General features: G+C 47.9%; 5 protein-coding genes, 1 long non-coding RNA gene and 1 pseudogene across 6 annotated transcripts; 1 reads left to right on the forward strand and 6 right to left on the reverse strand.

The window, feature by feature from the left end:
• Window positions 1–243: 243 nt before the first annotated feature.
• LOC127773259 (cocosin 1-like) lies at window positions 244–2,988 on the reverse strand. Its single transcript, XM_052299294.1, has 3 exons — window positions 2,552–2,988; window positions 863–1,592; window positions 244–586 (listed from the first exon to the last, which is right to left on the reverse strand). The coding sequence occupies exons 1-3, from the start codon at window positions 2,748–2,750 to the stop codon at window positions 436–438; spliced, it is 1,080 nt and encodes a 359-aa protein (XP_052155254.1). The 5' UTR covers window positions 2,751–2,988; the 3' UTR covers window positions 244–435.
• A 1,002-nt stretch (window positions 2,989–3,990) lies between these two features.
• On the reverse strand, window positions 3,991–7,520 carry LOC127773260 (probable glutathione S-transferase DHAR1, cytosolic). The gene is made up of 6 exons (XM_052299295.1): window positions 7,196–7,520; window positions 6,998–7,088; window positions 5,625–5,771; window positions 4,992–5,109; window positions 4,507–4,647; window positions 3,991–4,410 (listed from the first exon to the last, which is right to left on the reverse strand). Exons 1-6 carry the CDS (start codon window positions 7,503–7,505, stop codon window positions 4,324–4,326), a joined length of 894 nt encoding a protein of 297 aa, XP_052155255.1. The 5' UTR covers window positions 7,506–7,520; the 3' UTR covers window positions 3,991–4,323.
• A 2,527-nt stretch (window positions 7,521–10,047) lies between these two features.
• LOC127773350 (putative F-box/kelch-repeat protein At1g13200) lies at window positions 10,048–11,499 on the forward strand. The gene has a single exon (XM_052299415.1). It carries the CDS (start codon window positions 10,048–10,050, stop codon window positions 11,497–11,499), a length of 1,452 nt encoding a protein of 483 aa, XP_052155375.1.
• A 385-nt stretch (window positions 11,500–11,884) lies between these two features.
• Window positions 11,885–12,914, reverse strand: LOC127772523 (putative F-box protein At2g02030). Its single transcript, XM_052298459.1, has 2 exons — window positions 12,282–12,914; window positions 11,885–12,239 (listed from the first exon to the last, which is right to left on the reverse strand). Exons 1-2 carry the CDS (start codon window positions 12,912–12,914, stop codon window positions 11,946–11,948), a joined length of 927 nt encoding a protein of 308 aa, XP_052154419.1. The 3' UTR covers window positions 11,885–11,945.
• A 1,597-nt stretch (window positions 12,915–14,511) lies between these two features.
• Window positions 14,512–16,284, reverse strand: LOC127774388 (uncharacterized). The gene is made up of 3 exons (XR_008017731.1): window positions 15,839–16,284; window positions 15,437–15,573; window positions 14,512–14,995 (listed from the first exon to the last, which is right to left on the reverse strand). It is a non-coding gene; the product is annotated as an uncharacterized LOC127774388 (long non-coding RNA).
• Window positions 16,285–17,620: 1,336 nt separating this feature from the next.
• LOC127772981 (uncharacterized) lies at window positions 17,621–20,625 on the reverse strand (annotated as a pseudogene).
• A 1,437-nt stretch (window positions 20,626–22,062) lies between these two features.
• On the reverse strand, window positions 22,063–23,490 carry LOC127772689 (uncharacterized). The gene has a single exon (XM_052298643.1). The coding sequence runs from the start codon at window positions 23,488–23,490 to the stop codon at window positions 22,063–22,065; it is 1,428 nt and encodes a 475-aa protein (XP_052154603.1).
• Between the last annotated feature and the right edge of the window lie 445 nt (window positions 23,491–23,935).

Below are 23,935 nucleotides of genomic sequence, written 5' to 3' on the forward strand. Positions count from 1 at the left end.
GCTGCAAATCAACCCATTAAGCAGAGAGAGCAAAATATTAAACAGAGAAAGCAAAGAGAGATGAAGACTAGTTGTTGCATCTCATTCCAATATAAGGTCCTCTTTATCCAGCTTCCATCCATTGTTTTGCCAGCGCAGCTGTTCTCCTCTTCTCTGAATTAATCACCTCAAGCATTCAAGCATTCCAGATAAAACAAAACAAAAACAGAGCAAAGCAAAGCAAATTGCAGATGAAACAAAAGCAGAGCAAATTTGCACCAGAAGGCACTCTCGAATAGAATAGAATTTTAAGTGGCGAATCACCACAGTTCAACCGCAATAGCATAAGACTGACAGAAGGTAGTAACATCTCATGATAAGAGATGAAATTATTAATGACTTAATCCTAATTTAAGACGACACCGACGCGACGACGCAATGGCAAAGGGAAGCTGCTCAGTTGGGCGCGAAGAAGATCTCCGAGTCGAGCCTTTTGGACCGGAACAGCTTCTCCATCTCCGGCGTCGCGTTGAACGACGCCTCCAGCACCTCCGGCGAGATCGCCTTCCACACCGACGTCTTCCCCGCCAGGTGGCTGAAGATCGGGCTGCACAAATTCATCAATCGATGAGCACAATTCTACACAAATGCAATGCTGATTCTAATATTCTATCCATGGTTTCGATTGGACTTACACAAATGCAATGCTGATTCTAATATTCTATCCATGGTTTCGATTGGAATTACACAAATGCAATGCTGATTCCAATATTCTATCCATGGTTTTGATTGGATTTACACAAATGCAATGCTGATTCTAATATTCTATCAATGGTTTTGATTATTCTATCAATAGTTTTGATTGGATTTGGAGATTGCTTACTTTGGTGCGGTGATAATGGAGAACCACTGCAGGCCGGAGGCGTCGGCGATCTTGGAGACGACGCAGAAGCGCGGCACGATGAACAGGTTGCCGCCCTCGACGTGGGTGTCCAGCACGCGCTTCCCGTCGGCGCCGACCACCTGGACGCGGCCGCTGCCGCGGATGAAGTAGGTGACCTGGTACGCCGAGTCGCACGAGAACCCCGGCGAGCACATGGAGTGGCCGTCGATCCTCACCAGGTCGGCGCCGAGCCCGACCTCCTTCACCATCGGCAGGTTCGCCGTGTTGAGCACCACCACGCGGCCGCCGTTCTTGATGTCCACGTCGAGCGGCGCCTCCAGGCAGTTGAGCGCCATGCCCTCGCGATCGGCGGCCGACGGCTCGGGGAGCTTCTGGCCGGACTTGATCTTGACGATGCCGGAGGCGGGCTGGCTGGACACGAGCTTGACGGCGTCGGACTCGGCGAGGTCCCATGCGCGGCCGACGAACTCCGTGGAGAAGCCGGTGAAGATGCCGGTGGCACCGGTGAGCTGCATGTTTGTAAATTGGCCGGCCTTGTGCGCCTTCGATGTGTCGCCGAGGAAGAGGATGACGAGCTCGATTGGGGACTCCGGGAGGTTATGCCACCATGTCACCACGCCAAAGGGGAGTGCCAGGGAGTCTCCCTCCTTCACGGCGATCACCTTCTCCTTGCTCGCCTCCGGCAGGACAATGCCGCAAGTGCCCTTGCCTGAGAAGGGGTCAAACACGGTGAAACATCATTAGTCAAATTCATCTTGAAAGATACTAAGCAAATTCATCATTAGTGAAGGAGATGAATAATTTTTCAAGTAATTATTCCAAACAGAACAAATGTAGGAATAGGAAATTACTATACAGTGAAACATCACAGTCAAATTCATCTTGAAAGATACTAAGCAAAGTCATCATTATTGCAGGGGATAAATTAATTTTCAAGTAATTCCAAATAGAACAAATGTAGGAATAGAAAATTACTAGTACATCAGTCAGTAATAAGTACAGCACAACATATCAGTTAAAAACAATACATTTTTTAATCAAAGTAGAAGTCTAAACCAAGATGATCAAATACTGTAACCAGATAAACCAAGCAATCTGGGAAGAAGCATCAAACAATTTCAAATAATAAGCAAAGACATGGATATAAATATTAGTTAGGTACAACAGAACAGTAAAAAAGAGCAATTTTTATATTACTTAGGTACAGCAGATCAGTTAAAAAAAATACAATTTTTATTTAGTCAAAGTAGAGATCTAATCAAGTCATATTGTAATCAGAGACAGTATAATCAATTACTAGTAAGTTAAACATTGCACCAAACAAATTTCCAGTTAATTCTAAACAAAGCAATTGTAAAAATTGAAATACTCCAACAGTCAAATCACATCAGTTAAAATTACAAACTTTTTTATAATCAAATAAAGATCTCATACAGTAATCATGTCCTAATCAGATTAAACCAAAACGACAACACTGCATTGATCACATCACACAGTAACAAGATTATACTCAACGATCAGAACAATTCTACCTAAAATAACCAACGAAATTCCTTCAATCTACGATTGAGAGGAACAAGTAAAAAAAAAAATAGATCCCTCAAATCGCAATCAGAACCGCAAGATCACCTATGGGGTTGAGGGTTTGGGCGATCGATGTTAGAATACCTTGAAGAACATACGCGACTTTGCCGGAGTCGGAGAAGCTGGGCAGGGCGAGGCCACCGGCGTTGAGCGACAGCTTGGCGCCGCCGATGTTGGCGAGTTCCAGCATGGGCAGGTCGGCGGGGCTCCACTCGTAGTAGGTCCCACCATCGCCGCCGTACGCCTTCCTCGCCTGCCTCGGGGTCAGATCCACGGACGCCATCGCTGCAAGCACAAAGAACTCGAACACGAAATCGAAAAGAAGGTCTGGAAGAGGAGGATTTGGGGATTGGAGAGGTTTTGGTGTGGAGTGGAGGAGGGGATCAGGAGCTCTATTTATAGCTCAAAGAAAGGCCTACGATGCCTCAGTGATTATCCGTGGATTAATGAGTCGGATTAACGGATTTATCTCAAATTAGGAGGCGGTTTATCCTGAGCTTAACTGCTTTCCTCCCTTTCCCTCACGGAAATGGCGGCAACCGAACGAGCCAGACGCGTGGGAGGGTTAGTTGAGATCTCTCCGTCACCGTCACCTTAGTGGGGCCCGCATGTCAGTGGGCGACCTGAGTTCGATTTGGATTTTAGCTCGGCCGATGAAACCGTGGGGCAGGTGGATGGATACCAGTGGATATGTTTGGCTGTTTTAAGTTTTGGATTCAAATTCTTTTTGAATTTTGAGTGTATCTCTCGTTATAGATAAGATAAAACTGTGGAGTAAATGGGGTAGGAATATGAAGTTTTTGTATTAGTAGAAAACTAGATATGTTCTGCCGCGATCGAACGTTTTCTGCGTGCCGAATCTTGCAGGAGAGGGAAGGAAAAGCATGGCACGATCATGGTGTGTGTTGGCGTGTCCACCATACGATTCGGGACTGCAAATCTGTAGGGGATAGACTAAAAAAAAAAGACTTCTTTTCTGTTACTACTTCTTGTGTCACACAAGACAGTAGGAGATCAGGTAGATTAGGTAAAATCACTCCTAATTCTTCGGATGAAAAAATCAGCTTCATCTTTTGCACCTGGCGAGTAAAAGATAATGCATGCGCATGAACGAGACAAACCGATAAACGTGGCCATCAGACGACTCGGAGCCTCATCGCTGATGGAGATTGGTTAGGAGGAATCCATGATTAGATTGGAGATTTTTCGAATTGGTTCCCAAGGTCCACATTGATTCTCTCCTTTCTTTACCCCCCATCATTTTTTTGTTGTTGCCAAGCACACAACTCGCACTAGAAAATGCCTTTGCTCACATAAGCTGACATGAACATATCATTGCCTACCACCATTCCTCCCTCACATCTGAGACCAAATTCGCCTGATGAAACATGGTGTCAGTTATACTGCTCCACTTTGCATTATTGCATAACAACTTCACCAGCAAATCTAATGTTTGCAGGCTTGAACTAGAGGTGAAAAACACTATACAGTGATACATACTACATTGCTGAATATACTGATCATAAGCTCCAAGCAAGAGCAGCTGCAGGCTGCATCTCCATTATTAATATAACATATTGTACTAGCAAAGGTTCCATTACAGTATATGCACTCTCTTAGTTGAACATAAGGCCAAACCGACCCACGGTTTCGACTTAAGCCAGCAGGAGATAGTTCATAGAAAAAGTGCACACTTGCAACAACCATATCAAGGTACTCAACGGATGAGGCTACATTATTCCAACCCAATCATGCACCCAAGCTACACAAGAGTAGTAGTAGTGCCCACCACTGACATGGACCGATCAGATAAACAGCATGGTGTCCAAGCAGCACCAGAGCATAAGGGCAGGCTCTTACGCATTCACTTTTGGTGCCCATCCAGCAATCAGGTGCTCCTTAGCTGCCTTCGTCTTGATGAAAGATTCGCGGCTAAACAGAGCCTGCGCAACAACGATACAGAACCCAATGATTTGATTCTGAATGTGTTTTAGAAATAATAAGACCAATCTGTCTCCACTTGGGCATTAGTGTTGTACCTCTGTGTAAGCATGAACATTGGTTAGGTCTTCCGGGATCTTCCAGCCTTTGAAATGCTCCAGAGCAACCTGGAGATGGTAGAGCTTTGGTGCCAGGCTAAGGTCAGCAGCTGAAATGTTCTGCCCGTTGATAAAGGGGCCCTGCAAACGCCAAAAGGTTTGACCATGATGTAAAGAAAGTTTGCTTTTCAACCAAAGTATCATAGTCAAACTGAATTAAGACCCATGAGGTATTGAGGTCATGACCTAGAATGCACTTAGGCGATGCCTAATAATTGCAGCATGTACATATGCAGACAGATCAAGTGCTATTACAGTGGAAATTGGATGCATCCGAGTGGATTGCAGTGTGACATGTCCAGACAGGACAAGTGTACAGACAGTGAAATTTGGATGCATCGAAATGAACAAGGAAGCACGTGTTATTCGTATTCTGTAGCAGAAAGCAACAGCCAAATCAACTGCCTATAAACACTTTCACTTACATGAGCTTTCAGATGCTCCTCGAGTGCCTGCAGTTCAGTAAGAAGTGCCTTCTCTGAACCATCATTTGGATCCTTGCTCTTCAAGAACGTTATGAAGCATGAGAAAATTTTTGATCCCCTGTTATTACAAGTCACAGAAAAATTGAAGCCTCAAACACAGAAGGACCATAACAGATAAATAGTAAGTAACGTCAAATCTTTTTCCTTTTGAAAAGAGGCAATGTTAAAATTTATCTTTATGGAATGAAGGTTGGTGTGTATTATTGTTGAACTCAAAGATCATGCCAATAATCCTGCAGAATACACTTTGTCAAAGAGATGACAACCTTGCAAGTTGTCGCTAGGATGTCATTGAGGAAATAAAGATCAAGTACATGAAGTTTTCCTTAGATGCCTCTTGAAAATGCTAACTTATTATAGGAGGACATTTACCAGACCTGACATGCTGTGAAGAATTATTGACTAGCAATATTAATTATGAACCAACAAATATATAGGCAGAAGGTACTAATGAAGCCTCTGCTTATGAATAAAGCTTTCAAGACAAGGATATAGGAAGGATGTCTGATGTTTTATTCTAGAGAACTCAACTATAAATTGTGGATGGGGATTGGGGGTGGGGAGGAGACTTACACTGATGCATACTCAGGAGGGGTGACAAGAGACGGGGTTGGGTACTTCTCCTCAATGACTTGAGTGATCACATCAGAATCAGGAATCCATTTGCCATCACCACCGTTAAACACAGGCACCTTCCCCTCTGGGCTGATCTTCAGAAACCTGAAAGAGTTACCACAGTTCGTTAGTTTAAGTAGCTTGCAAGCAGTGGGAAGCTCCAAAGAGACTACATTAAACTCTTGGATCCCCTCAAATACCATTTCAGTACTTCATTAAATATTAATAGAACTAAAGTCAGGGAAATAGTATAATTAACTACTTCCAGATGAAAACATGCGAACATCCATTAGTTCATCTCTTCACTCTTCCTCCAAAAAGGTGCATCTTCTCTAAAGCACTAACAGGTAACAAAAAACACCAGAATTTACACTAGAAAGGTACATAACTTGAAAAGTATTAGCGTTTTCGTTTTCTTTTACAGATAAAGTGGAAGAGAAATGAAAGAATAATTTTACTGAATCATCATGTAAAGAGTAAAACAAAGAAACACCAAATTACTCTTTACAGTTAAGTAGCTGATGGGCATTTCTAAGTTAGAGGCATCCTTTTGCTCTGGCCTCTGCTCATATTCTATATCTTGCTGAGGATTAAGACTGTTGATTTTGGTTGCTCTCCATAGTGAGCACTATAAGATCTTCAGTTTACCCCACTTGGGTTTGGATAAACCGCCCAAATCTAGATATTGACCAAACATCAGACCCATCGAAGGACTAGAACTTAAGGCATACATGCATTTCTTGATGCACATAGAGATCCCAACAAAAGCACATCTACATAACTCAAGACGGTATGAAAAACTAGCAAAATAAAGGGCTATTAACTGATACAAGACATTATGACCGCAATATCATCAATCTAAACAAATTTACGTTACAACTTACAATCTTAGTTCCGGTGATTAATTTACAGAGAGAAAATATTAATTGCTTCGTGTACTTCCTAATATAAGGCATGTTCAAGACTAGTAATAAGAAAAGATTGTTTTTCAACTTTCAGCGCAACTTACAATCTGAAGCAGGATCACAATTCAGCAAATTGTAAATCAGAGACAGCAAAGAAAGTGTGTAACCAGTAGTTCATCAAACAATCATAATTCAGGGATCCAAACAATTATAACTCATGGTGATACAGACAGACAAAAACCCCTCGTTCCTCACTGTGGCACTGTTTCTACTCCACTAGCAGCACTAAACATCTGACAATTAAGTCAAAACAGTAGAGAAAAAAGAGCCCCCAAAGTTAACGCCTACGACAAGTTCAGTCCACATCTCACAGGAAAGGAAAGCGAAATTCAATTCAGAGTGTGGTGGGAAGGAGAGGGGACGGACCAGTCGGGCTTGTTCTGGACGTCGATGAGCTTCATCTCGTAGGGCACCTTCTTCTCCTCCAGAGTCAGCAGCACCCTCTGCGAGAATGGACCTGCCAGCCACCCACGCCACACAGGAGGAGGGGAAGAACCAAAATTAGGGTTTCGAAATGGGGACGCCGGGGGAGGCGGATCCGGCGAGGTGGGGGTTGGCACTCACAGTCGCCGAGCGTGTCCGGGTGGCCGACGGCGGCCTTGACGCACACCTCCACGCCCATGGCGGCGACGACGACCTGGCGCTTCTCACGTACGGGAAGAGAAGATTTTGGGTTTCGACGGCGGCGAGCTATTGGCGGCGAGATGACCGGAGAAATGGGGGAGGCGGGATTTATAGGGAGGGGGAGCTCGCCGGAGACGGAGGGTGTGAGAATGACATGTGGGGCCCAGGAGGCGGTCCCCCCGTGTTCTGGAGGCTTCGGTATTCGGGACGGGGAGGGTAGCGTGATTGTCATGCGGACGTGGCGGCCCATGGGCCAAGACAAAATGAGTGAGGTGGTTGCGCCTAGTCCTTTTCTGTTTCGAAAGGAGGAAAGCATGAAGCATCGCAAGATTCGAGTTGCTTTTTTTTTTTCACAAACAATTTAGGCCCCGTTTAGTTCCCAAATTTTTTTTCTATAAAACATCACATTGAATCTTTAGACATATGTATGGAGTATTAAATGTATATTAAAGTAAAAACTAATTACATAGTTAGGGAAGAAATCGCGAGATGAAATTTTTAAGCCTAATTAGTCTATGATTAGCCATAAGTGTTATAGCAACCCACATGTACTAATGGCGGATTAATTAGGCTCAAAAATTCGTCTCGCGGTTTCCAAGCGACTTATGAAATTAGTTTTTTTATTCGTGTCCGAAAATCCCTTCCGATATCCGGTCAAACGTCCGATATGACACCTAAAAATTTTCATTTCGCGAACTAAACATACCCTTCCTATGAAAAAAATTGAATAGTATCCATTCCATTGACGAGTTTATTTTTTTTTTGTTACATGCAATTGTGGTAGTACTACTATTGAAGTGTGATTATGGCTCCGTTTGAGATAGCTGTAATCGGTGGATTGACGAGTAATCTGATTTCTCTTATAGTTGTCTAAAAGTGTAAACTTGATGAATAATATGGAATTATTAAAAAGTTGAAAGTTTGCTTTAAAATAGTACCTAAGAAAACTTTATATAACTTTCTTTTCCTGAAATGTGAAACGCACCGTTGAGAAACTTAGAGAGCATGTAAACAATGTACGATTAGATACTCAAAGGGGCAGACAAATGGGTTTTTTCCCACTTATCTCGCTTATATTTCATTTTTTTCCTTATAAATTTATACCATCATGTATGAAATGAACTAGCAAGCTGTTTTTATAACCTGCAATCCTATCCGCTATGATCAATGTTTTGGCAGCAAAATCTGCGGTGAGCTTTAGCGCTATTCCCTCCGTCCCAAAATATAAGAAGTTTTGGTTGGATAAGACACTTTCTGATGTCTCGTAGTATTGGGATGTATCTTATTTCAGCTAAACTTCTTATATTTTAAGATGAAGAAAGTAGAAGTAGTGTAAAGGAGAGAATGCAGATGGTGAAAGTGAAACAGGGCTAATCATCCGATGAGAGGGGGGGGAGAGGGTCACCATCAAACACAAAACACGTGTTGCATCTAATCTCCTCCCACTTAAAAAAACAAAAAAAAAACAAAAGAGGTAGGGCTTGTTTGGTTTGAATCCAATTTTTGCCCTACCAAAATCTTGGTAGTGCTAAAATCTTGGCAAGTTTTGGCACTATCAAATTAGATAATATTGAATTTAAACTATTGTGACAAAAAATTGATAGCAAACCAAACATGTATTTGCTATTATTGAAGTAGCCAAGAAATTAGTAGGGCAATAAGTTGGTAGCAAACCAAACAGACCCGTAATTTCATCCATGGTCAGGACCATAGTTAGGACCGGAGGTGTGCGTTTTGTGGCACGTTGTGATGTTTTGTGGTTGTTGATGGACCTGCAGGGCACATCCTGACGCCGACACAATGAGATCAGGGAGTACCAGCACCACCGTCCACCGATCACAATTATGGAGTAGCATGGCATTGTTGTTGCTTCTCTCTTGTCCGGTTCTGTGAGCACGATGGGATGCGGTGCCTCGCCATTGACGCCTCCCTTCCCCGCAAAGAAAATATCTAACGCCATTGATACGCAGAATCTGTGTCACTTACGCAAGAGAACAGCATAATTAAACTCTAAATATGTAAAGTTGTACCATAGTAGATGTATGTGAAAGGTCTTACACATTCTGAATCTTTCTAGCTAGGTTAACAATTCATACAACCCCGATGATCGTATCGATTTTTTTTATCTGATTCATTGCTTTATTTTCTTTAACAAAAATGACCTGTAAAATAACAAAGTAAGACAATTTTACCCCTTTAAATTTTATACCACCAATAATCTTATGATCTATTTAAATGGAAAATTAAACCGACCGTTAGATCATTTATACCGTGAATATATGCTATACTAATATGTCATACTATAAAAGTTCTCAATCATAACCATAGGAAACCAAATTCAAAACTTGACGACAATAGCATGGTTTCAATTTTATGCGTATTTGGATACAATTAGACAGAAATAGTAATGGCATTTTTTAAAACAACACCTTTATAACATAGAATTAAGGGTTAATTAGATCCATACCAATGCAATTAACCCTATCTGATATCCGTAGGCCTTCTATTTGTTCCTGGGCCCTGGCCCGTGGGTGCTCGGGCCGCGTGAGGCAGAGAGAGGCGGGCCGCATGGGCTTTTGCACGGCCCCCGTCGGCTCCGAAGCGTTCCGCATCTCACGCCGCCGCCGCCTCCGCAACGCCATGGCCGATCTGCAGGAGGACAATTCCGAATCCTACAAGGTCGCCGCTTTCATTGTCCGATTCGATTAATCCCGCGCTATCTCTCTCTCTTTATGCATTATCTGGTTGATGATGGTGCACGTGTGTATGCATTAATCAAAAACTAATCACACATGGCGTCCGACGACTCTTCTCCTCCAGACGCCAAGAGGCTACGCCGCTCGCCGCCGACCTCCACCTCTCCCGACCACCTCCTCGTCGACGAGATCCTCACGCGCCTCCCCATCGCCGCCGCCGTCCGCCTCTGCGCCGTCTCCCGCGACTGGAACGCCGCCCTCACCTCCGACCACTTCATCCTCGCCCACCGCGCCAGGGCCGCCGCCGCCGCGCGCCGCCACCCGGAGCTGCTCTTCTTCGCGCCGCCGGACCACCGCAACACCACCACCTTCTACGCCTGCTCGCTCCGCGGCGGCGAGGCGCCGGCCGCCGCACGCGAGCTCCTCACCATCGACTACTTCAGCGCCAAGCACGCCGTCACGTCGCCCACGCCGTGCAGGGGCCTCACCCTCGTCTCCGACGGCCGCGCGCCGCGATATCACCTCCTCAACCTCTCCACCGGCGATCACCTCGCGCTGCCGCCGTGCCAGCCGGCCGCGAAGGCGCACCCCGATCGGCTAGCATGGTTACCCCGTGGCACCACGACTTATCTCCCGTCGATGACGCCATGGCGCCCCTTCGAGCTCTCGACCACCGGGCTCGGCTTCAACACGGCGACCGGCGAGCACAAGGTGGTCAGGCTCTTCAAGAGACGCAACGGCGAGCACGCCTGCGAGGTGTACACCCTGGGAAAGCCCGGCGGGTGGCGCCCCTGCGCCGGGCGAGTGCCGGCGTCCGCGGCCAGCATCCTCCCAGCCATGCTGCCGGTGTTCGTCAACGGCTACCTCTACTGGCTGCTCCAGCCAGCCGCCCCCGGCGACGAGCAGATCCGGCGAATCCTGTCGTTCTCCATCGGCGCCGAGCAGTTCGGGTCGGTGTACGTGCCGCCGCGGCTGTCCTCCCGAATGTGCCACCTCGCCAACCTCGACGGCTCGCTGTGCGCCGTGTTCGACAACCGCGTCGAAGGCGACGTCTACGGGCTGTTCACGTGCAGCGAGCCCTCGGCGTCGCCGTCGCCGTCGCCGTCGTGGTCGGTGCGTTGCTCCATCTACCTGAATAGGCTGCCGCGAGAGGTGAGCGACGAGCTGATGGAGGAGCGCGTGATCGTGCCGCTCTGCACCGCCGGAGGCAAGATCCTGCTCGCCACGGGGCACGACAAGGTGTTCGCCTACGACGCCGAGCGGAACACCGTGGAGCGCGTGTTCCGCATGCAGGAGTTCGTCGATCTACTGCATGACTACATCAAGGCCCCCCTGCTGACCAACATTTGCCTCCACGACGAATGCATCGCCGACGTTCACAATGGCGACGGCGGCGGCGAGAGGATGCTGCGTGTGAACATGGGACGCCGCGACAACATGGTGGTGAAGCAAGAGGTGGCCGTCGAGTACCACGACGCTAGCAATCGTCAATTCAACGTCCTTTTGAAGGATTTAAAGAGGATAGCTGCCTGCTTCCGCCGCACATGAACATGGTTTTTGAAAATCAAATACCACATCCATTTCATATTATAAGTCGTTTGACTTTAACTTTCTCTAGTCAAAATTTGTTCAGTTTAACCAAATTTATAAAAAAAATTAGCAATATCTAGAATATCAAATCAATTTTATTAAATTTACTATTAAATATATTTTGATAATGTGTTTGTTTTGTACTGAAAATAGTATTATGTTTTCCTATAAATTTGATCAAACTTAAAGAAAATTGAGGGAGGGAGTAACACTTTATACCCGATTTTATGGTAGAATGACCAATAATTGTAATAATAGTGACATTATGGTTGATGATCCTCACCCCCGGTGGTGGGGTTTTAGTTATTATGATTTTATGTGTTGCGGGAGTGAATAAAACTGAAAGCATAATAACTAAAGATACATAAAGTGGACTTTCCCCCTCATTGCTATCTTTCCCCAACTCAACCTTCGACGCGGTTGTCGAACACGGCGCAAAGCGAGCCGTCGAGGTTGGTGAGGTGGCGCATGCGGGACGACAGCCGCGGCGGCATGTACACCGACCCGAACTGCTCGGCGCCGACGGAGAACGACAGGATCCGCCGGATCTGCCAGTCGCTGGGGGCGGCTGGCTGGAGCAGCCAGTAGAGATAGCCGTTGACGAACACCGGTGGCAAGCCGGGGAGGAAGTTGGCCGCGGACGCCGGCACTCGGCCGGTGCAGGGGCGCCACCCGCCGGGCTTTCCCAGGGTATACACCTCGCAGACGTGCTCCCCGTTGCGTTCCTTGAAGAGCCTGACCACCTTGTGCTCGCCGGTCGCCGCGTCGAAGCCAAGCCCGGTGGTCGAGAGCTCGAAGGGGTCCCATGGCGACATCGACGGGAGATAACTCGTGATGCCGCCGGGTAATACCCTGGCTATTGGTTCCGAGTGTAGCTCCGCGGCCGGCTGGCACGGCGGCAGCGTGACGTGATCGCCGGTGGACAGGTTGAGGAGGTGATACCGCGGCTCGCGGCCGTCGGAGACGAGGGTGAGGCCCCTGCACGGCGTGGGCGACGTGACGGCGTGCTTGGCGCTGAAGTAGTCGATGGTGAGGAGCTCGCGTGCGGCGGCCGGCGCCTCGCCGCCGCGGAGCGAGCAGGCGTAGAAGGTGGTGGTGCTGCTGGTTTTGCGGGGTTCCGGCGGCGCGAAGAAGAGAAGCTCCGGGTGGCGGCGCGCGGCGGCGGCCCTGGCGCGGTGGGCGAGGATGAAGTAGTCGGAGGTGAGGGCGGCGTTCCAGTCGCGGGAGACGGCGGGGAGTCGGACGGCGGCGGCGATGGGGAGGCGCGTGAGGATCTCGTCGACGAGGAGGTGGTCGGGAGAGCTCGAGCTCGGGCTCGGTGGCGAGCGGCGTAGCCTCTTGGCGTCTGGCGGAGAAGAGTCGTTAGACGCCATGTGTGATTAGTTTTTGATTAATGCGTGTCACACGTGCACCATCATCAAGCAGATAATGCATATATGTATATATAGAGAGAGAGATTGCGCGGGGTTAATCTAATTAAGCTGACAATGAAAGCGGCGACCTTGTAGGATTCGGAATTGTCCTCGTACAGATCGGCCATTGCGTTGCTTTGGATGCGACGACGACAACTTGGGTGGCGGGCCTGGCGGCGGCGTCAGATGCGGAACGTTTCGGGACGGCGGGGGCCGTGTGAAAGCCCATGCGGCCCATCTCTCTCTGCCTCCCGCGGCCCGAGCACCCCAGGGCCCAGGAACAAGTAGAAGGCCTACGAATAATAGATGAACTTATTCCTAATAGAGTGGGACCACCTATACATTTGTTGACAAATTTTCTCCTAAAAATTGACAGATGTAATTATAATATAATCGTAGTGTAATTACACTGTAACTTGTATGTAATTACACTGTAACTTACATTTAACTATAGTGTAACTTGTACGTAAGTTTCACGTAATTTTGAATCGTTAGATCTATTATAAGATTTGTTTTGGTGAGGAAGAAAAAAAAATCACAGTACACACATATGTGAAAGAATTTGTTCCCACAACCTCTATTTTACCGAAATAACATGTTATGGAGAGATTTTTGAAAGTTACATACAAGTTACATTATAGTTACAGTGTAATTATATGCAAGTTACAGTGTAATTACACTACGATTGTACTGTAATTACATCTGTCAAATTTTTAGGGGAAAATTTGTTGACAAATATATAGCAAAATTGAATAGAGTAGGGTTAATTGGATGAATACCACTATTATAAAGGTGTCATTTTATAAAAATGCCATTCCTATTTTTGTCTATTTGTATTTATGCCATCCGAATACGTATAAAGTTGGAACCATGACATTTCCATCAAGTTTTGAAATTAGTTGTGTGTGGTTATGATTAAGAATTTTTATGGTACGATATACTGATAGCATATACTGCTAGTATAAATGATCCAACGGTATGAATCGATTTGGTTTCCCATTTAAATAGATTTTAGGTTTGTATTATAAAATTTAGAGGGGGTAAAATTGCCTGGGTGTCCCTGGGCGTGCCCCTGGCTCACGCCGTCCGTCGCCCATCCGCAAGCCGTGCCCATGGAGGGAGGCGCGACCCCCACGAGGGGAACGCGCGCCTCCACACCCTTTACCTGAGGAGTAGCTCATGGTCCCCGTCTCCCCCACCTCCTCCCTCCATATTTTTCCCTTCTTGCTCCTCTTGCCTCGGTCGCAGTCGGAGTGTGAGTTCCAAGATATGTCATTTTTAAGTGTGAGTTCCATGAAATGTCATCATACAAGCAACTTTGTCCCAATAATGTGAGTTCTATGAAATGTCATCGTACAAGCAACTTTGTCCCAAAAATACCATCACCGTTAGGGTTCTATTAGCAACCCTATGTTAAGTGCTATAGGATGAACAGTGTATTTAACAGCGCGGGATGGACGGAACCGTAACAGCAATGACATTTCTAGGATAAAATCACTTGTATGATGATATTTTATACAACTCGCACTTGTCGATGTCATTTTTTGGAATTGGGCGCTTGTCAAAAGCATTTCTTATATTTTCTTTTTTTTTAAAAAAAAATCAAAGATAGGACAAAGCCCTCTCTCATTTCCATGATGAGAAACGTCAGGTTTAGCACTACAGGTTCAACAGAGAAAGAAAACAACGCCAACACAGCAGGGAAGGGTGAGATGAGATCTAGCGCCAACCCACTTGGTCAGCTCCAAGCCTCCCCCTGCAGCAACTACCACTACAAACTATCAATCAACATTACTCAGGGGACTCAACACATGGTCCCAGCTCCCAGGAGTCTCAAAAGAACTTCAGCATGAACCTTTTCTCCACGTTTTCTCACATTTTCGATCCTCTTGAACTTCATTTGTCAGCTTCAACCCCATCAGTCAGTCCTCCAGCCCGCTCCTATCATGTCGCTGTCCATACTTCGAGCTGTATACTTCACCGACCACCCGTTTCAGCAGTTGCGTTCCCAACAGAGTTCTTCTTTGTATTTCTTCCGACTTCTGCAACACACCCCCAAGACATAAGCAAAGAACAAACAAAATGTATCACTTCAGCTGGATATTTTGGCAACTCATTCTGAAAACAGGCTTTATTTCTGGCCTTCCAAATAGCCCAGATGACAGTCACAATTCCCACCATCACCATCCTTTGTCTCTTTATCAAATCTCCCCAAGCCCCCAAACAAATGGTCAAACACTGTAAATTGCTTTCAGATTAATAAAGGCACATTTCACCACATTCCAAACAAAACGAGCTAGCAATGGCCATAAACATATACTATAAAATTTGACAATCTGATGGCTATGCACACACACACAACCTTGCAAGGTATAGTAAAAAAAAATAGCATACCACAATTACTAGCTCAGATATTAGGGCACATATAAAACTTCAACTATATTATGACATATAATAGCATACCACGACTGCCGGTACCTCACCTCCAGATGTTCTACCTCCTCTGCTTCTGGGTCCAATGGAACCATTGCCATGACGTGGTCTTCAGGAATCAGTCCTTCCGTTGGAAATGCACCAACGAGCTGCGTTGATGAGGCAGGCCTATGGGCTGATCGACTACCTAGAAAGGACAGAATGGTGATTTCAGTTTGTAAAAATATGTTTTCTTCCCCCTCAACAATCTAACTGAACTGTAAAACTCCCTGTACTACCCTGAACTCGTTGCGATGATATGAATACATATACAGGTGGGGAACTCTACACTTCAGCGAATTGTTAAAAGAAAGAAAGAAAACCCTTTGTGGATTTCAAGTCGGATGCCTGTTTCCCAGAAAACAAGAAGTATGCATCTCCCAAAGAAGAAAAGAAAGAACAAAAAGACTTACATTTATTTTTTTGCCTTTCTTCTCCAGCTTGAGATTCACATTTCCTGTTCTTCTCCAGATTCAGGTTCAGGTCAAGTTGGCGCAGCTTCCTTCATATAAGAATCAATGATCCATACACGTAACGTACATGGGACCGCGACGGGAGATCTCCCTCCAACTCCCGCCGTTGCTTGCTACTCCGCAAAAGAAAAGAGAAGCTTCACACTCACACAACCAGCTTGAACTCCCTCCAACTCACTGCAGGCAAATTGCTAAGCCGCTAGGGATCCATTCCTGGTTGAAGAAATGTCTGCCTCTGCCTGCTCCCAAATATCAAATCGGCTGGCTCTCCTAGTCCTAATACGATGGAGTGGGGGCTCTTTGGCACCATCAGCAGGAGGCATCGAGCTCGACCATCGCCGCCGACCGATCGACCGGCGGCGGCGGCGGCGGCGGAGTGGGGAAAAGATAACTGACCGACGAAGACGAAGAGAGAAGAAATGGAGGAGAAGAACTCGCGGGCCGACCATTTGGGCCGGAACAGTGGGCCTTTACTCGATCAGGCCCAATAATCCGTATAAAAGAAGAGAGGCAATAAGCCCAAGGAATCAAACGTTGTCTCCTCGCGCCTCTCCCACGGCCTCCTCCTCCTCCTCCTCCTCCTTCCCCCACCCAGGCGCACCCACGCTCTGCCCTGCCGCCATGGACGCGGAGCCGAGCTTCCCCCACGCAGCCGACGGAGACGACGACGAGGTTTACTCAGGATCTACGACCATGTCTCCGCTCTCCCTCACCTCCCCCCGCGCCGGATCAGGCTCCGGTGGCGCCCACGATGATTCGTCCTCTCCGACCACCTGGCATGGCCTCTCCGACGCCGACGCCATTGCGCCGCCTACCTCCACCCACCTCCTGGATGCCGGCGGTTCTCTTTTGGTATTTCCGTTATTCTTGGCTTCTTCTTCTTCCTCCTCCTCCTCCTCCTCTCATTCCTTGATTTCTTGGGCTCCTTTTCTTTCTTGGCATCTTCTTCCCGGTTCTTGATTTCTACTTCCAGTTCTTGATTTCTTGGCATCTCCTCTTCTTTCAGGGATCGCCCGTCTCGGACAGGTGGTTCATGTTTGGGGACGCACGCCAGGCGCGGTGCCCGGCGCTCCTGGCAGCTGCGTGCGCGGTTGTGCTCGACGCCACGCGCCCTGACGGCTTCGCCATGGTCGGTCCCGAGGGGGACGTCTTCGCCGTCAGCAGCGACATCGGTGGTGCTGGGTCTGATCCGGCCGGCGGCGCACGGGAGATATCCTGGCGCGTTGTCCTCTTCATAGACCCCAACGCCGCCGGCGTTCTCCCCTTGCCAGACGGGCCCTACCTCGTCCACAGCACGAGGAGAGGGGGTCGCTGGTGCGTGTTCGTCCGCACCTCCCCCGACGAGGCCTCCGGCGTGCGCGTCTACGTCGTTGGGACACGTTCCCGGGAAGACTTGGCTGACTCTTTGCACATCGCCGTCGACACCACGGACGACGGCGGAGAGGACGGATTGGCCCGTACGTGGCGCGTCATGGTGGAGTCGGGGCTGGACGGGGACACAGGCTCTTGGCGTACCACCGTCCACACCGGCGGCAGAGCCACAGCGACGGCCTCGGTAAGAAATCTCTTTTTTCTTGCCAAGCAGTCTGGGCAGCCAATCGTTCATGCAAGAATCTAAAATTTTGTTAAGGAGACAAGCAGTTTCATAGTTCTTAGGAACTCCAGTTCTTTAACAAGTGCTTTCAATCATGAGTAGTAGTTTGCAATGCGAATGCCCAAGTGTAAAAAGAAAAAATGGAACCACTTATTAGCAGTTGTAGTTTGCAATGCGTATACCTAAGTGTAAAAAAAAAGAACAACTTATTAGCTCCAGCACTATATGCTATACAACGCTATGTTGGAGAGAAGTCAAAAACGATGGTTTCTTAATACAAAACTGGAATTCACTAATACAGTTTAATTTCTGCAGCACGAGCACGTCTCCAGACCCATCTCTGGCGTCATACGCAGCAGCTCGTCCAGCTCCCATTCCCGATCCCGATCATCGGAGGGCAGCAGCAGCGGCCAGCATCAGCGCCAGAGCAGGTGGGACCAGCCACCACCGCCTCCTTGTTGCTCCGGCTGTGGCACCACCCACCGCGTGGAGTGGATCATGACGTGCTGCCACAGGCTGCTGTGCGTCGGCTGCGCGGAGGTCAATCCATGCGGATGCCCAGAGTGGCAGAACAGGCGGGGGTTCGCCGTTCCCATACTGCCTCAGCTTGCGCTTGAGGAGGAATGCGTGGTCGAGGGAGCCATCGTTCCACAGCTGCCGAGGTGGCAGATCTTCTACGCCAGGCACACCGGATCGGAGGTATACCACGCCTTCTTCCGAGTGCAGGATGTCATCCACGACAGAGGCAGCGTGCTCTGCCAGCTCCTTTTCTACGAGATGGACGGGGATAGCAGACGTTGGCACCAGGTCCGCTTTAAGATAGTGGAACTTCCATCTCGATACACATGGATGAGATTTCCTCCCATGACCGAGGAGGATACACTGGCTTTTGAGTTCTTGGTTATACAGTACAGGCACCGCCGTCGTCAGTAGTCCGTTCGTATGTCACGCTCTGCCCTGCACATAGTGTCAATCTGTGTGTCTGTCCTGATTTTCTGACTCCATTTTATCCCATGTCTATAGTATATAGAACTGAGCCTTGAGATATGGTAGTATGCATGATTGCATCCTCAGTTTCCACCGAATAGTTATGGTGGTGCTAGATTCTATTCTGTCCATGCCATCTTTTCTTTACAACTTTGTAAATCATCATCCAGAGCAGTTGAACCAGAACTATGTGTGTTGCTTGCTCGAGACAAATCGGATATGAAGATACTATGCCTTGCTTTTTCTGAAGTTACATGAATCTCGTTCACAGGTAGCATGTTTTTCTTGCCAGCTTGGATGATAGATTCATAGATCTCCCCTTTTTCTGCTTTGTTTTTCAAAATGGTGATCTACTATTGACATGGTCATTTCCAGATTCATTAGTGCCTCAGTGGGTGCATTCAATAAATATTTCCGAATGGGCAGGTTACAAATTGGTGTAGATTGTTTCCTTCCCTGTAATTTTGCACTGTTGGTATCTGAGGTCTGGAGAAACTACGACCTAGAAAATTTCCTCAATGAGACAGCTCTTGAATCTTCTTTACAGTGAATCCCTGCCTTCCAACCATAATACCTGCCTTCTGTACATTATCATGATTGTAGTTTGTTTCTGATGAAATCTTGTGGGTGGTTACTTTTGCTGCATCTCTGGCTCCTTTGGTACATTAAACAACCCGTCACGTTCAACACCCATGCTAGAGCAGTTGTCTTGCTCAAACAATTTGGAGTACTGCAATCCACTGTGACCAAGGATGTGCCCTGAGAATCCTGGAAATGCACCACTGTTCTCCTGAAGGATTTTAGGGAAAACATCCTTTTTGGAGTACAGTAACTCAAGTGCCTCACTAAACTCCTTAGAATTCCTATGGGCTTCATCTGCGGAAAGACGCTTTGCATGTGGATCCAAGAACTTATGCCTCACAAATTCCAAATCATCCTTGTCACTCCTGGGAAAAGCCTACTCGTTCCCTGACTGCAACCCCATGCACATATCATTATTTTCCATCTCCGTGACCTCGAAAACATCCTTAGTCCAGGGAGATGGTCAGCACTGCTGCTACATGGTTGATCCTCAGATGAAGCATCATAGACTTGATCACTTCTAGATAAGTGCCGCTGCATGTTGCACAGAATGTCACTTTGGCATTGGTCAAGAGCTTTATTGGGCTGAGGCACAATGTCAAGTCCCAAGAGTCAGGCAACAATACCAGGTGAACAATGTGTGAACTCCAACTGTTGTGGTACTCTCCCCTTGGCAGATGGTGTATTTGCAGGAACCAGATTTCTTTTGCTAGAGAAACCCTGCAAAACACGGAAAGGAAACAGACGATTAGCCTCAGTCGGGAGCTCAACAAGCAAATGGTTTTCCTGCAGTAATGCAGCATTGTTTTGTTGCCTCTTTTTTTTTTTTTTTTTTGGGGGGGGGGGGGGGGGGAATAATTTTGTTGGCTCTTTTAGACCCTCGATTGATTTCAAAGGCGAACTGTTGCAAGGAAGTAAACATCGGGACAATGAGGACGCACGGTGAATCTTAGCAACATTATTTGCTACTAAAAAAAATCTGAAACTTGAGAATGCAATTAAGCCTACTGGAACAGAGCTAGCAGAAGCACAGGTAAATCAAATCATACACCATACATAGCTGAAAGCTCGAATACATGACATGTAAACTAAACAGTGTCAATAACATGGTCGAAACCACCGGATCCTCCTCCTCCTCCTCCTCCCTAGCTGACACGCCCTTGGGTTCGGGGTGGGGGGGTGAATCACCAGAACCCAAGCGAGCCCCAGAACGAGTGAACAACTCGCACCTCGGCGCGACGGAGCAGGCGAAGACAGGGGGGGGGGGGGGGGGGGCCTTCGGGCGACGGTGCCTCGCCGCGGGTCGCGGGCCACCGGTGGCGCCGCCGCCTTTTCCTCTCGAGGCTTCGCGGCGCAGGCCTTCTGTTCTGCCCTTCTCTCTCTGTCTCCACTGACTGGTGGGGGCAGTCGGGGTGGTGGGTCCCCCCATGAGAATGGGCGGTGGTGCGCTGGATTTTTTGCACGCGACGCGGGTAGATAGACTCAACTGCGTGTTGTCAGTCAATGTGGAGTCGAGAGGGCTGCCGCCTGCCGGTGGTGGGGTTGAGTTGGGGAGGGAGGCCATATGATATGATACTCTACTTCTGATTGAGATCCTTCTATCTTAAGACAGTAGTTTCCTTTAAACATCTAAAAATTCCATTAGAACAAATGTTACATAGAGATTAAATATGGATGAAAAAAAACAATTACACCGTTTACATGTAAATTGTGAGACAAACTTTTTAAACCTAATTACGCTATGATTTAACAATATGATGCTACAATAAACATTTGCTAATGATAGATTAATTAGACTTAATAAATTTGTCTCGCAGTTTACCGGCGGAATATTTAATTTGTCTTGTTATTAGTCTACATTTAATACTTCAAATGCTTGTCCGTATAATTAAAAAAGAATTGGCACACGAACTAACACACAGCCTAAGTCATGTGGTTTTAGAGTCAATGATATGTAAGTTCATAACAAAGAGGGTCCACATGTCAGTGACTCAAAGTCATGTGACTCAAGTTAGAGGATCTCAATCCCTGTTACTCCACTTCATGAGGGAAATGAGAAATAGTATGAGTGTGTTTAGTTCACGCTAAAATTAGAAGTTTGGTTGAAATTAGAACGATGTGACGGAAAAGTTAGAAGTTTGTTTGTGTATGAAATTTTTGATGTGATGGAAAAGTTGGAAGTTTGGAAGTGTGGCCGTTCCAAACTGTTTCTTCAAACTTCCAACTTTTCCATCACATCAAAACTTTCCTACACACATAAACTTCCAATTTTTCCATCACATCATTCCAATTTCAACCAAACTTCCAATTTTGGCATGAACTAAACACAGCCTAAACTCGGCCGAAACCATACTTAGAATTGTAATCCTATCTTTCTATAAAGTTAAGGCCCACAAAATTTTAAAGCTCAACATATAAAGATGCCATATCATCCAAAAACAATTATTACATCTCAAATCTCATGCAAGCATGATAATTTATTAAGTTCAAGAGCTTTATAAGACTTGGTACATGGTGGGTCCTGCCGAGCTTAGTTAATAATAGTCAATTATTATTAGATATGTGGTATCTATAACCATGACACATCCTACATAATTCATATGATATTTCAATTTATCTCTCCATCACTTCTTGTAATATCCTATATGGCTACAGTTCATCCTCACTCAAATTTTAGACCTTTAAAAATCCAAGCATGTTAAATCATCATTCCACATAATTCTCAAAATATTTCAATATATCTCTCCATCCTTTTATATAATATCTATATGCATATACAATTCATTCTCAATTAGTTAATGTTATTTCACTCTTCTCTCATTAAGTTATATTATCTCAATTATTTATAGCCCTCAAATGATTAATCTATAGTTGGAATTATCTTCCTCCTTTTCTTCTCTCATAAAGCCATATCATACTACTTTTACATATCAAAAATGATTTAGCAATCCCGTATTTATAAAAAAAACTAAATCTAATACAAATATGCAAATAGTATCAACTAAATTTGGGCAGCCATCGTGGCCAAATCCTTGAAAAATACATTGAAACGACGATCGCTGTCGTCGTGGTACTCGACGGGCACCTCTCGCTTGACCACCGTGTTGCCGCGGCGTCCCGTGTTCACAAAAAGCATCCTCTCGCCGCCGGCGCCCGGGTGAAGGTCGGCGATGCATTCGTCGTGGAGGCCAACGCTGAGCAGCAGGCGAGCCTCGCGGCAGTCATTCGGCACATCGACGAACTCCTGCATGCGGAACACGCGCTCGACGGCGTTCCGGCCGGCGTCGTAGGCGAACACCTCGTGGCGCCCCGTGGCGAGCAGGATCCTGCCTCCGGCGGTGCAGAGCGGCACGATCACGCGCTCCTCCATCAGCTCGTCGCTCACCTCTCGCGGCAGCCTATTCAGGTAGATGGAGCAACGCACCGACCACGACGGCGACGGCGACGCCGAGGGCTCGCTGCACGTGAACAGCCCGTAGACGCCGCCGGCGCCGCGGTAGTCGAAGACGGCGCACAGCGAGCCGTCGAGGTTGGCGAGGTGGCACATTCGGGAGGACAGCCGCGGCGGCACGTACACCGACCCGAACTGCTCGGCGCCGATGGAGAACAATAGGATTCGCCGGATCTGCTCGTCGCCGGGGGCGGCTGGCTGGAGCAGCCAGTAGAGGTAGCCGTTGACGAACACCGGCGGCATGGCTGGGAGGATGCTGGCCGCGGACGCCGGCACTCTCCCGGCGCAGGGGCGCCACCCACCGGGCTTTCCCAGGGTGTACACCTCGCAGGCGTGCTCCCCGTTGCGTCTCTTGAAGAGCCTGACCACCTTGTGCTCGCCGGTCGCCGTGTCGAAGCCGAGCCCGGTGGTCGAGAGCTCGAAAGGGCGCCATGGCGTCATCGACGGGAGATAACTCGTGGTGCCACGGGGTAACCATGCTAGCGGATCAGGGTGCGCCTTCGCGGCCGGCTGGCACGGCGGCAGCGCGACGTGATCGCCGGTGGAGAGGTTGAGGAGGTAATACCGCGGCGCGCGGCCGTCGGAGACGAGGGTGAGGCCCCTGCACGGCGTGGGCGACATGACGGCGTGCTTGGCGCTGAAGTAGTCGATGGTTAGGAGCTCGCGTGCGGCGGCCGGCGGCTCGCCGCCGCGGAGCGAGCAGGCGTAGAAGGTGGTGGTGTTGCGGTGGTCCGGCGGCGCGAAGAAGAGCAGCTCCGGGTGGCGCGCGGCGGCGGCCCTGGCGCGGTGGGCGAGGATGAAGTGGTCGGAGGTGAGGGCGGCGTTCCAGTCGCGGGAGACGGCGCGGAGGCGGACGGCGGTGGCGATGGGGAGGCGCGTGAGGATCTCGTCGACGAGGAGGTGGTCGGGAGAGGTGGAGGTCGGCGGCGAGCGGCGTAGCCTCTTGGCGTCTGGCGGAGAAGAGTCGTCGGACGCCATGTGTGATTAGTTTTTGATTAATGCATACACACGTGCACCATCATCAACCAGATAATGCATAGTATATGCCTATATAGAGAGATCGCGCGGGGTTAATCGAATCGGATAATGAAAGCGGCGACCTTGTAGGATTCGGAATCGTCCTCATGCAGATCGGCCATGACGTTGCTTTGGATGCGGAGGCGTCAGATGCGGTAGGAACGCTTCGGAGCCGACGGGGTCCGTGCGAAAGCCCATGCGGCCCACCTCTCTCTGCCTCACGCGGTCCGAGCACCCATGGCCCAGGGCCCAGCAACAAACAGAAGGCCCACGGATAATAGAATAGGGTTTATTGGATCTACTAAGGCCTCATACAGTTCGCGAATAGAAAATTTTTGTATGTCACATCGAACGTTTTATCGGATGTCGGAAGGAGTTTTCGGATACGAATGAAAAAACTAATTTC

This window comes from Oryza glaberrima, chromosome 5, assembly GCF_000147395.1.
Source record: "Oryza glaberrima chromosome 5, OglaRS2, whole genome shotgun sequence".
NCBI lineage: Eukaryota > Viridiplantae > Streptophyta > Magnoliopsida > Poales > Poaceae > Oryza > Oryza glaberrima.